This window comes from Mustela nivalis, assembly GCF_964662115.1.
Source record: "Mustela nivalis genome assembly, chromosome: 8".
In the NCBI taxonomy this organism is placed as follows: Eukaryota; Metazoa; Chordata; class Mammalia; order Carnivora; family Mustelidae; genus Mustela; species Mustela nivalis.
In genome coordinates, this window is record NC_139027.1 from 54,307,609 (window position 1) to 54,320,474 (window position 12,866).

The following is a 12,866-nucleotide window of genomic DNA, read 5'->3' on the forward strand; positions in this document are numbered from 1 at the left end:
ACAGCAATTCATTTGTTAGCCTTAAACTAGGACTCATGCTTCCTATTTTGGATTTTCCTCAAGGTCCTTGAGGACATCTGCTTTGGTAGAAACTGATTTTGTAAAAATTAAATAATAAGCCAGGGTATAGTCACCTTCATTAATTGTGTTTTGAGGCTCTGTGGTGGGGAGAGGCAGAGGTGGAAAGATGAAGTATCTTTGTAGCTTGTTCATTTGTTACTGGTACTTTTCACCAGATAACAATGTTGGAAAGCCTTAAATTTTATCAGTACTTGGTCTTTAATTTGAGAAAACTTAGTTCCTTTCCCTTCCTCCATAACATACAAGGAAAAGTCCCTCCGCAACACTGAAATTTCTGTGCTCTACTGAGTGACATGATTCCCTTTACCAGTTGCATATGAACTACTTCCTGTCAGCAGCATGTGGTAGTTGTACAGTCTGTGCTTCAGTCATTCAGATATAGTTTTTATTCCATTTTAAGGTATTCTTATGTTTAAAAAATCTATTCTTTAAGTTTCTTATAATGAGGAAGCCATATATTTGAATTTTCAAAAACAGTTTGCAGTCTCAGTCTCTAATATTGTGGGCTATGATAAATGTATACTCGGGCTGTGGAACATTTATTTTGACTTCATTTTTTAGAAAAATTTCTTTTAGGAAGTTATAGCTTTAAATATATTTGTATTTCTGCTATCAATTAAAATTATGTGTGAGTTACCCTGATACCTTTTTTTTTTTTTTAAGATTTTATTTATTTATTTGACAGATCATAAGTAGGCAGAGGCAGGCAGAGAGAGAAAGGAGGAAGCAGGCAGAGAGCCCGATGCGGGGCTCGATCCCAGGACCCTGGAATCATGACCTGAGCTGAAGGCAGAGGCTTTAACCCACTGAGCCACCTAGGCGCCCCGAGTTACCCTGATATCTTAAAGGAATGAAAATAGTAATGTAATTTAGACGAAAATTATCTTTTTTTCAAGACCGTATATGCTGCTGAGAGACCGGCTACTGAATTTTTAGAGAAGTTACAAACTAAGGCAAACATTTCTTAAGTTGTTTTTCTTTAAAACATTGAAAAGTGAATTTTGTTAGCTGTGGTTCTTTTGGTTAAAAAAAGTAAAATGCCTGTGTTCTATTTGCTCATACTTGCTAAGACTATCTCTGGAAGAGTATTGAAGAAACTGGCAACATTTACAAGGTGGGGTAGGAGGGAAGTCTTGAATTTTGAACCATGTTCAAACCATAACTATTAGAAATAAATTAAACTTTAAAAAAATAAGTGAAAAGATGTTTTGCTGTACAGAACAGAGATTGATTTAGCCTGCCTAGTAGGAATCACCTGACTTCCATAATCAGCTTAGCATTGCAATCCTATAATATTTTGGTGCAGTATACAGTCGGTTGTATGTAATGGCAGGGGCAGGCAAACAAAAAGGTAACCAAATATAAATATTATGACTTTATCTGTTACAAGGAATTAACCAAGAGTATATGTGACTCTTCTAATTAAACTAGAAATTAAGCTTACTATTGATTAACTGCTGGATTTTTTTCCCTGTAATTTTGATAAAATCATTTATAAATCTTGCTGCTTCTTTTGGTTTGCTTTTAGTTGATGCCGATGAAATTAAAAGGCTAGGGAAGAGATTTAAGAAGCTTGATTTGGACAATTCGGGTTCTTTGAGTGTGGAAGAGTTCATGTCTCTGCCTGAGTTACAACAGAATCCTTTAGTACAGCGAGTAATAGATATATTTGACACAGATGGGAATGGAGAAGTAGACTTTAAAGGTAAGAAAGTAGTTTAACAAGTTATGTAATCTATGACTTATTTTACAGTTTGGTGTATGCAAACGTCTGACAAATTTTGTTTTTTAAAAATGTGTGATTATATAATTGTTAAATTTTCAATCTGTGGTATATGAACCTTAATATGAACTAAGATTTTTACTCTTTCATAAGTGATGAAATTGTCCTTCAAGGTAAACTAAAAAAAAAAAAAAAGGAAATTTAGTATTTCCTTTTTTAGAAGACTAGTCTTACTCTAGGGAAACAATATTAGAACTACATTTTTATCTATATTTTTTAAAGATTTTATTTATTTATTTGACAAGAGTGAGAGAGCACAAGCAGGGGAAGTGGGAGAGGGAGAAAGTAGGCTCCCCACTGAGTTGGGAGCCTGACATGGGACTCAATCCCAGGACTTTTGGATCATGACTTGAGCTGAATGCAGATGCTTAACTGCTGAGACACCCAGGTGCCCCAGAACTGGATTTTTAGAAGCCTTTTTTTTTTTTTCCTTTAAAGAATGAGACTTATACTAACCAATATAAAATTGAGGTGTAGTAATTAGGATGTGAGCATTATAAAAAGGATTGTTTAATCTAAATTTTTATGTAAAATGATAGTACTTTCGTTAATATTACCATGGTACAAAATTTTATATTTGATTCCATGATTTGTCATCAACAGATTTTGTTATTTTCCTTCCAGGAACTGAATTTTAAGTGAAGGGGGATTTAAAGCTGATTTTATGACTTAAATGTGTAGCAGGCAGTGAGGGAAAAATGGTCATTTTCACAAGACTTTATTTAAATGGGTCTGAATTTTGGAACCAGAAATACAAAATTATTTTTGTTCTGGCAAACAATGTATAATCAGGGTACTTGGCTGCTCAGTCAGAAGAATACGAGATTCTTGATCTTGGTGTCATGAGTTTGAGCCCCATGTTGGGTTTGAGATTACATAAATAAAATAATTTTAAAAACCCCAAACAATACATAATCTTTTTATAATACTTTCTTCTTTTTTAAAGATTTTTAAGTAATCCCTACACCTGAGTCAGATGTGCTGCCTACATACTAAGCTACCCAGGTGCCCCATGATCTTTTTGTTTTTATTTTTTTTATATATTTATTTTTTAAAAGATTTTATTTATTTATTTGAGAGATAGTGAGAGAGATCATGAGAGGTGAGGAGGTCAGAGGGAGAAGCAGACTCCCTGTGGAGCTGGGAGCCCGATGTGGGACTTAATCCTGGGACTCTGGGATAGTGACCTGAGCTGAAAGCAGTTGCTTAACCAACTGAGCCACCCAGGCGCCCTTTATGTTTTTATTTTTTAAAGGTTTTATTTATTTGCTTTGAGAGAGAGCAAAAGAGAGCACAGAGGGAGAGAGAGAAATAGACTCCCCACTGAGCAGAGAACCCAACACAGGGCTTGATATATTTTTTAAAAGCCCCCCTTTTATAGTTACATCCCCCAAAAAAGAGTTAAATAGCTTAAAGAATGTTTTTTCCCTTAGTGATAAGCTCAGTGTTACTTAATATTGTTCAAATTGATTTGACCTTTAGAGAACTCCCAAGTTCAGATTTAAAAAAAAAAATACATAGAACCTTGTTGAAGTTTCAGATTTGGCATTTCCAGTTTAAAACACTGCTTAGTAGTAATTTTTTTTTTTTTTTTTGCAGCAAGTAACATTTTTTTGTGGATATGTGAATTTGTGTGTGTGGGGTATATATATTTTTATATTAAAAATTGATTTGTAAACATTTCTATTCTTACTCAGAATTCATTGAGGGAGTCTCTCAGTTCAGTGTCAAAGGAGATAAGGAACAGAAGTTGAGGTGTAAGTATTTTTCTTCACTGAGTTCATTCTCCCTCCTATGCCACTATTACCCTATACTACATTACAATCTTTTAAGATATTCGAAAAGATTTCTTTTATTCTAGACGCTTAATATATATAACAGCAATTTTATATTCTGCAGAAAGCCCTTTTAGGACATTTACAACTAGTATTTTTTAAAAACAGTGTCATTTGCTTTTTAGTTGGATAGAAACAAAACAATTTCCTTCTAAAAACAGCTACATAAACTATGTCTTGAATAAGACTTTTTGATCAAAGTTTGAAAAAATGTTCTAATTTAATTAGGTAAGCTTCATTTATATGCCTGTTTAGCCAGAAGTCCATTATTTTGGTTTTATGTAGCCAGCCTCTATTACAGTAAACATCTGATACCTTTTTAAGGTATTCAGCTCTTAACTAGAGAGATGTTTTACTCAATAACAGTTCTCAGAGGCACAGGCCATATGCACACATCCTTTGTAAATGAACTCAGTATAAATGAGAATAATAGTAATAGCAACTGCTATCATTTATTGAGCTTTTGCCATGTTTCACACACTGTTCTCAGCAATTCACATGTATTATTTCTCATCATAAAGTACTCTAAAGAACCTGGTACAGTGGAACGGTTATTATTCCCTATTTTATGTGTAGAAACTGAAGGTTAGCAAAGCTAAATAACTTAACCCTCAGGTACGCTAATTGGCCAAGCACTCTTGACTCCAAAGCCCGTATTCTTTTTTTTTTTTTTAAGATTTTATTTATTTGACAGATCACAAGTGGGCATAGAAGCAGGCAGAGAGGGGGCGGCAGGCAGGCTCCCTGCTGAGCAGAGAGCCCAGTGCGGGGCTCGATCCCACAACCCTGGGATCATGACCTGAGCCAAAGGCAAAGGCTTTAACTTACTGAACCACCCAGGCGCCCCACCAAAGTCCATACTCTTACCCAACTGCTCCTAGAGGCAGGATCAAATGTGGTAAGGAGCTACGTCATAGTTCTAATTCTAGATATTTGAATGCTTACTTTCTTTCTTCCTGATTAAAGTATTTACTTGTGGTTGCCTTATAATTGTCATTGATTTTCCTTACGCTCTTTTTTTTAGTTGCTTTCCGTATCTATGACATGGATAAAGATGGCTATATTTCCAATGGGGAACTCTTCCAGGTGCTGAAGATGATGGTGGGGAACAATCTGAAAGATACACAGTTACAGCAAATTGTAGACAAAACCATAATAAATGCAGATAAGGATGGAGATGGAAGAATATCCTTTGAAGAATTCTGTGCTGTAAGTACAAAAGAGCTGGTTCTTCCAATAGTTGAGTTTTTAAAAAACTTAACAAAATTACTTACTAGAGAATTCCTTATACATTTTTTGCCCTAGAAATTGATATATTTGATTTTGCCTAATGGCCCTTGTTCCTTGTGATTGTTAATAACAATTATTATTATTAGGAATTCATATTCTCAGTGATTATCTGATAATACACCACAAGAATGGTTACTAATAACTTATTGGTAGTCCCTCAAATTATAACCAAGGTGTATTCTTAAGGTTTTTTAAAAAATAAATATGTTTGAAAACCTTGTGGAAGGTATGTATGTGTTGATGAGTTTCAGCTAGGCATCTGGAAGGTTGGCTTCATGAGGACAATAGAAATGGAGTCTACATGGATTTTAGACTCATCAGTGAGGCAGTGTAAATGGTGGTTCTACCCCTCCCTGCTCCCAAGCTATTATTGGCTGGTTCTTTGTGTGGTAGGGTAAGGGCCCACAGTTATGGGGAGTAAGAAAACTAATGCGAGGTAGAAACTGGGGCCCCAGTTTACCTTCCAGTTCATTGCCTTTCTTCAGTATGTCTAGGGTTTTGCCACCACTCACTGCTTCCAAACAGCAACACAACCATTCATCTTCTTTCACTATTTTGCCCCTAAAGCAAAGATACTAGCCTTTTGATATATTTTAAGGAGTTTTAACTATAAGCTAGAGATTCCAGAAGGCAAGGCAGAGATAACAAAAACGTTTTGAAATTTTTCAGTTACTATTGGAGGCTTCTTCTTTTCATTTTTTTATTTAAATCATACAAAGAAAAACAAACTGTGTGTCATGTAAGGACTAAAGTTGCGATTTTGGCATTTAAGTAAGAAGTTCATATTCTCCTTTAAATATCTTCTTTCATCTCAAGGGGATGCTGTCTGCATGTTGTTTGAAAAAGTAGGGTGGTACTCTAAAGAACAGATGGTGTCTTTTTGGAAGAGAGTTAAGCTTGAGTAGGAAGGGGAGGTGTCCAAGATTGTGGAGGTGTAGGAGACCTTAGTATTGTTTGGTCCCAGGAATTGAGCTAGATAGTTATAAAATGATTCTGAACACCTGTGAACTCAGCCAGAGATCTAAGAATTGCTGCAATTCTACAAATAGAAAAGTGATCACTTTCTGCAAGAATGACAAGACAGAAAAACTCACCTCAAAAAAGACAGAAAAACTCACCTCAAAAAAGAGAACAGGAAGCAGATTCTTGACTGCCAGGGATCTGATCAACAAGATAGACTCCAGAACTAGAGCTCAGAATACTGATTATAAAGATACTAACTGGGCTTGAAAAAAAAAAAACAAAAACCATAGAAGGCACTAAAGAATCCCTTTCTGAAATAAGAGAACTAAAATCTAGTAAGTCAAAATTAAAAGAGGCTATTAATGTGATACAATAAAAAATGGAGGCTCTAACAGTTGGTATAAATGAGGTAGAAGAGAGAATTAGTGATAGAGAAGATAAAATGATGGAGAATAAAGAAGCTGAGAAAAGGAGATGAAGTACTGGATCATGAGGGGAGAAACTGAGAGATAAGTGATACCATAAAGTGAAAAAATATTAGAATATTTGGGATCCCAGAAGAAGGAAAAGATGTGGGTGGGAGGGGCAGAGGGATATTGGAGCAAATTATAGCTAAAAACTAACCCAATCACAGGAAAGAAACAGGCATTCAAGTCTGGGAGGCACAGAGAACCCTCCTCAAAATCAATAAAACTTGATCATCAGCCAGACATGTAATAGTGAAACTTGCAAATCTCAGAGAGAAAATTCAGCAGCTCCAGAACAAGAGGTCTATAACCCTGGAGGTTATATATATAACTATATATAAGCTAATCTTATTTAGAAAATACAAGCAAAAATATAAGCTAAAGAATAATAAGCTAATATAATAATCTTAAATATAAAATATAAGCTCACCTATATTAGATTGGCAGCCGACCTAACCACAGAGAACTGGCAGGCCAGAAAGGACTGGCGTGATACATTTAGGGTTCTAAATGAGAAAAATGTGCAGCCAAGAATACTTCATCCAGCTAGGATATCATTCAGAATAGAAGGAGAAAGATAAAGCTTCCAGGACAAACAGAAACTAGAAGAATTTGTGATCACTAAACCAGTCTGCAAGAAATATTAAAGGGGATCCTTTAAGCAAACAGAGACACAAAAAGACCAGAAAGGAACAGAGACAACCCACAGAAACAGTGACTTTATAGGTATTACAGTGGCACTAAATTCATATCTTTCAGTAGTTGCTCTGAATGTAAACAGGTAAATGCCATAATCAAAAGATAATTAGGGTATCAGATTGGATAAAAAAGCAAGACCCATTGATACTCTGTCTGCAAGGGACTCATTTTAGACCCAAAGACACCTCCAGATTTAAAGTGAGGGGGTGGGAAACAATTTACCATGCTAATAGACATCCAAAGAAAGCTGGGGTGGCAATCCTTATATCAGATAAACTAGATTTTAAGCCAAAGACTGTAATAAGAGATGAGGAATGACACATATTATAATTAAAGGGTCTATCCAACAGTAAGATCTAACAATTGTAAATATTTATGGCCCTAACATGGGAGCAGCCAACTACATAAAACAATTAATAACAAAATTAAACACATTGATAATAATACAATAATAGTAGGGGATGTTAACACCCTATTCACTGCAATGAACAGATTGTCAAAGCAGAAAATCAACAAGGAAACAAGGGCTTTGAATAACACACTGGACCAGATGGACTTCACAGATAATATTCAGAACATTCCATCCTAAAGCAACAGAAATACACATTCTTCTTGAGTGCTGCATATGGAACATTCTCCAGAATAGATCACATACTGGATCACAAATTAGGTCTCAACCTGTCCCAAAAGACTGGGATCATTCCCTGCATGTTTTCAGATCGCAGTGCTTTGAGACTTGAACTTAATCACAAGAACATTTGGAAGAAACTCAGATACATGGAGGCTAAAGAGTATCCTACTAAAGATGGAATGGATCAACCAGGAAATTAAAGAATTTTAAAAATTCATGGAAACAAATGAAAACAAACAAAAACAAAACACAACAAAACACAACTGTTCAGAACCTTTGGGATGCAGCAAAGGCAGTTCTAAGAAGGAAGTATACAGCAATAAAAACCTTCTTCAAGAAACAAGAAAGGTCTCAAATATACAACCTAACCATACACCTAAAGGAGCTGGAGAAAGGATAGCAAAGAAAGCCTAAATCCAGCAGGAGAAGAGACTTAATAAAGATCAGAGCAGAAATCAGTGAAACAGAAACCAAAAGAACAGTAGAACAGGTCAGTGTAACTAGGAGCTGGTCTTTTGAGACAATTAGTAAGACTGATAAACCCCGGGCCAGACTTACCAGAAAGAAAAAAGACCCAAATAAAATTATGAATGAAAGTGGAGAGATCACAACCAACACCAAAGAAATACAATTGTAAGATCATATTATGAGCAACTATATGCCAGCAAACTGGACAATCTGGAAGAAATGGATGCATTTCTAGAGATGTACAAACTACCAAAACTGAAAGAGGAAGAAATAGAAAACCTGAACAGATCCATAACCACCAAGGAAATTGAAGCAATCATCAAGTATCTCCCACCAAACAAGGGTCCAGGGCCAGAGCTTCCCAAACATTTAAAGAATTAATACCTATTCCTCTGAAGCAGTTTTCATAAAACAGAAATGGAAGGAAAACTTCCAAACTTCATGATGCCAGCATTACCTTGATCCCCAAAACAGACAGGGGTCCCATCAAAAAGGAGAATAAAAGACTAATATTCCTGATGAACATGGATACAAAAATTCTCACCAAGATACTAGCCAATAGGATCCAACAGTACATTAAAAAGACTATTCACCATGACCAAGTGGGATTTATTCCTGGGCTGCAAGGGTTGATCAATCAACATGATATACTACATTAATAAAAGAAAGGACAATAACCATATGGATCCTCTCAATAGATGCAGAAAAAGCATGACAAAGTACAGCGTCCTTTCTTGATTAAAACTCTTCACAATGTAGGGACAGAGGACACATACCTCAGTATCATAAAAGCCATCTATGAGAAGCCCACAGCGAATGGGAAAAACAGAGCTTTTTCTCTAAAGTCAAGAACACGACAGGGATGTGTACTCTAACCACAACACAGTACTAGAAGTTCTAGCCTAGCATAGACAACTAAAAGAAATAAAAGGCATCTGAATTGGTAAAGAAGTCGTCAAACTCACTTTCACAGATGACATGATACTATATGCAGAAAACCCAAAAGACTCTACCCCCAAATTGCTAGAACTCATACAGGAGTTAAGCAAAGTGGCAGGATATCAAATCAGTGCATAGAAATCAGTTGGCTTTCTATACACTAACAATGAAACAGAAGAAAGAGAAATTCAGGAGTTGATTCCATTTACAATTGCACCAAAAACCATAAGGTACCTAGGAATAAATCTAACCAAATAAGCAAACTACAGAACACTCATGAAAGAAATTGAAGACACAAAGAAATGGAAAAACATTCCATGCTCATGGTTTGGAAGGATAAATATTGCTAAAATGTCTATGCTCCCTAGAGCAGTCTATACATTCAGTGCACTCCTTATCAAAATATCACCAACTTTTTTCACGGAGCTGGAACAAATAATCCTAAAGTTTGTGTGGAACTAGAAAAGACCCGGAATAACCAGGGGAATGTTGAAAAAGAAAAGCCAAGATGATGGCATCACAATTCTGGACTTAAGACTCTGTTATAAAGCTGTAATCAAGACAGTAGGGTACTGGCACAGAAACAGACACATAGATTAGTGGAACAGGAGAGAGACTCCAGAAATGATCCCTCAACTATATGGTCAAATAATCTTTGACAAAGCAGGAAAGAATGTCCAATGGAAAAAAGTCTGTTCAACAAATGGTGTTGGGAAAATTGGACAGCCACATGCAGAAAAATGAAACTGGACCACTTCCTTACACCATACACAAAAATAGATACAAAATGGATGAAAGACCTCAATGTGAGACAGGGATCCATCAAAATCCTTGAGGGGAACACATGCAGCAATCTCTTTGACCTCCGCCCCGGCATCATCTTGCTAGACATATCTACAAAGGCAAGGGACCGTTGGGATTTCATTAAGATAAAAAGCTTCCGCACAGCAAAGGAAATAGTCAATAAAACCAAAAGTCAGCCAAAGACTGGGAGAAGATATTTGCCAATGTCTGAATCAGATAAAGCGCTAGTATCTAAAATCGATAAAGAACTTATCAAACTCAACACTTGAAGAATAAATAATCCAACCAAGAAATGAGCAGAAGACATGAACAGACATTTCTGCAAAGAAGACATCCAAATGGCCAACAGACACATGAAAAATGTGCAGTGTCATTTGGCATCAGGGAACTACAAATCAAAACCACAACGAGATACCACCTCACACCGGTCAGAATGACTAAAATTAATAAGTTAGAAATCAACAGATGTTGGTGTGGATGCTGAGAAAAGAGAACCCTCTTACGCTGTTGGTGGGAATGCAAGCTGGTGCAACCACTCTAGAGAACAGTATGGAGGTTCCTCAAAAAGCTGAAAATAGAGTTACTCTATGATCCAGTAATTGCACTAATAGGTATTTACCCCAGAGATAAAAATGTAGTGATCCAAAGGGTCCCCTGTACCCCAGTGTTTATAGCAGCAATGTCCACAATAGCTTAACTGTGGAAAGAGCCCAGATGTCCATTGACAGATGAACAGATAAAGATGTGTAATACACATAGAATACCATACTACTCAGTCATCAGAATAATTGAAATCTTGCCATTTGCAATGACGTGGATTGAATTAGAGGGTATTACCCTAAGTGAAAGTCAGAGAAAGGCAATTTTACGATCTCACGCATATGTGGAATTTAAGAAACAAAACAGAGAGCATGGAGAAGGGAGGGAAAGATAAGACAAATCAGAGAGGGAGACAAACCCTTAAGAGACTCTTAATCATAGGAAACTACTGGAGGGGAGAATGTGGGGGGATGAGGTTAACTGGGTGATGGACATTAAGGAGGGCACGTGATGTAATGAGCACCGGGTGTTACATAAGACTGATGAATCACAGACCTGTACCTGTGAAATGAATAATGTATGTTAGTTAATTGAATTTAAGTAAATAATTAGAAGAAAAAAAGGAAGAGAGTTAAGTGTGAGATTTGGGACTTTGAACTGTTGCCTGGTGGTATCGGTACAAGGGTTTGTCATCTGTCTGTCTCTTCATTGCCAAAGATCACAGAATGACTTGTGTCAGAGTGAGTGTGACATGAGACCAGGCTGGCAGTGGCAGCACAGATAGTACCCAGCTTTTAAAAGAAGGAAAAGGGTGCCTGGGTGGCTCAGTGGGTTGAGGCCTCTGCCTTCGGCTCAGGTCAGGATCTCAGGGTCCTGGGATCCAGCCCTGCACTGGGCTCTCTGCTCTGCAGGGAGCCTGCTTCTCTTCTCTCTCTCTGCCTACTTGTGATTTCTATCAAATAAATAAAATATTTAAAAAATAAATAAAAGAAGGAAAGAAGGAATCCTAATCCTTGAGGGAACAAATAAAAATGGAAAACTCTTGCCCAGTGATGTGGAAGAGATGTATAGAGACGAAGACTCCTTTTATATTTAGTAAATATAAGTTGTAAATTAAAATTATATATAAATCAGTAGTCAGTGGAAGGAAATTAAAATATATCTTTAGGTATAGAAATGATGCTAAAGACATAAGCTACGCTTTGATTTCAGTTCCGGTATTTATGATAAATTCCTTTTGTGTTTTTGAGGAGCATAGTTCAGGAGTTTAGAAAAATTTTTGTGTTTAAACCAACTTTACTGAACATTGATCAAGCCCATAACTTTGGCTTCATTGAATCCTTTTTAATTCCGGTTTCTCAAGCTACAGCAATGAAAGAGATGGGACATTACTTTAAGAGATCACTTATGCATGTTTGCTTCTTTAAAATTTTCAGAATAGTTAACATAAACAGATAAAATAGAAATGATTAGCGACAGGATTAAGTTGGGGTTGACCTGAACATGCGTACAATTGACTTCTGAACAACAAAGGTTTAATCTGTACTTTCCCACTTATGTGCGGGGTTTTTTTTGTTGTTGTGTGTGTGTGTGTAAAGTACATATTTTTTGTCTTGAGATTTTAATGTTTCTCTAGCTTACTTCATTGTAATACAGTATGTAATGCATATACCATACAAAATGTTTTGTTTATGTTAATAGCTAGGCTTTCAGTTAACGGTAGGGTATTAATAGTTAAGCTTTGGGAGAGTCAGAAGTTACACATGGATTTTTGACTGCATAGGGGGGTTGGTATCCCTAAGCCCTGTGCTGTTTAAGGGTGAACTGTATTTACTTTTGCTTGCTCTCCAAACTCTAGTGAAACTAAAAAGTTAAAGGTTTATGAACCCACAAGACAAGACAGTAGGGAGGATAACAACTAGATTCAACAGCTTGTAAGTAAGGTATGCTGACTTAACAGGAGAAAAAAATGAATTCTAAGCTATTAGCCCGGAAAGCTGAGAAGCAGCTTGATTTATAATGCAGAATCCCTGAAAGGCTCAAAAACTGGTGGCTCAGGGTAAGTGAAAGTGGGGATGAAGGTGAAGCTAAAAACAGAATGGCTTAGTCTAAGAGGCATTTATTTAGCTCACTAGATCTCCTTTCCTGCTCTTCAGACTCTCCTGCCCTGTAGTGGGAGATTGGAGAGGGTGAAGTCTGTAGGCTGGGAAGCGGGAGGCATAGATTGGGGGGTAAGGGTTGGAGTGTAGTGGGAAGGGAGAGGAAGTAAACACATTTCCATTTTGATATCTCTGAAACAAAAATCTGTCATTCTCAGGCATATAATATACTGAATCCTTAAAACTTAGATAATATATGAGAGTTCT

The 12,866-nt window shown here is 36.5% G+C and overlaps 1 protein-coding gene across 1 annotated transcript in view; it reads left to right on the top strand.

Annotated features, from left to right (window-relative positions):
* The window catches only part of PPP3R1 (protein phosphatase 3 regulatory subunit B, alpha), a 69,038-nt gene that overhangs the window by 51,540 nt on the left and 4,632 nt on the right, over positions 1-12,866 (top strand). The window contains exons 3-5 of the mRNA XM_082744132.1: positions 1,610-1,786; positions 3,562-3,621; positions 4,724-4,908. Of these exons, the coding sequence (XP_082600258.1) occupies positions 1,610-1,786; positions 3,562-3,621; positions 4,724-4,908 (422 nt within the window). The remainder of the gene's footprint in view (positions 1-1,609; positions 1,787-3,561; positions 3,622-4,723; positions 4,909-12,866) is intronic.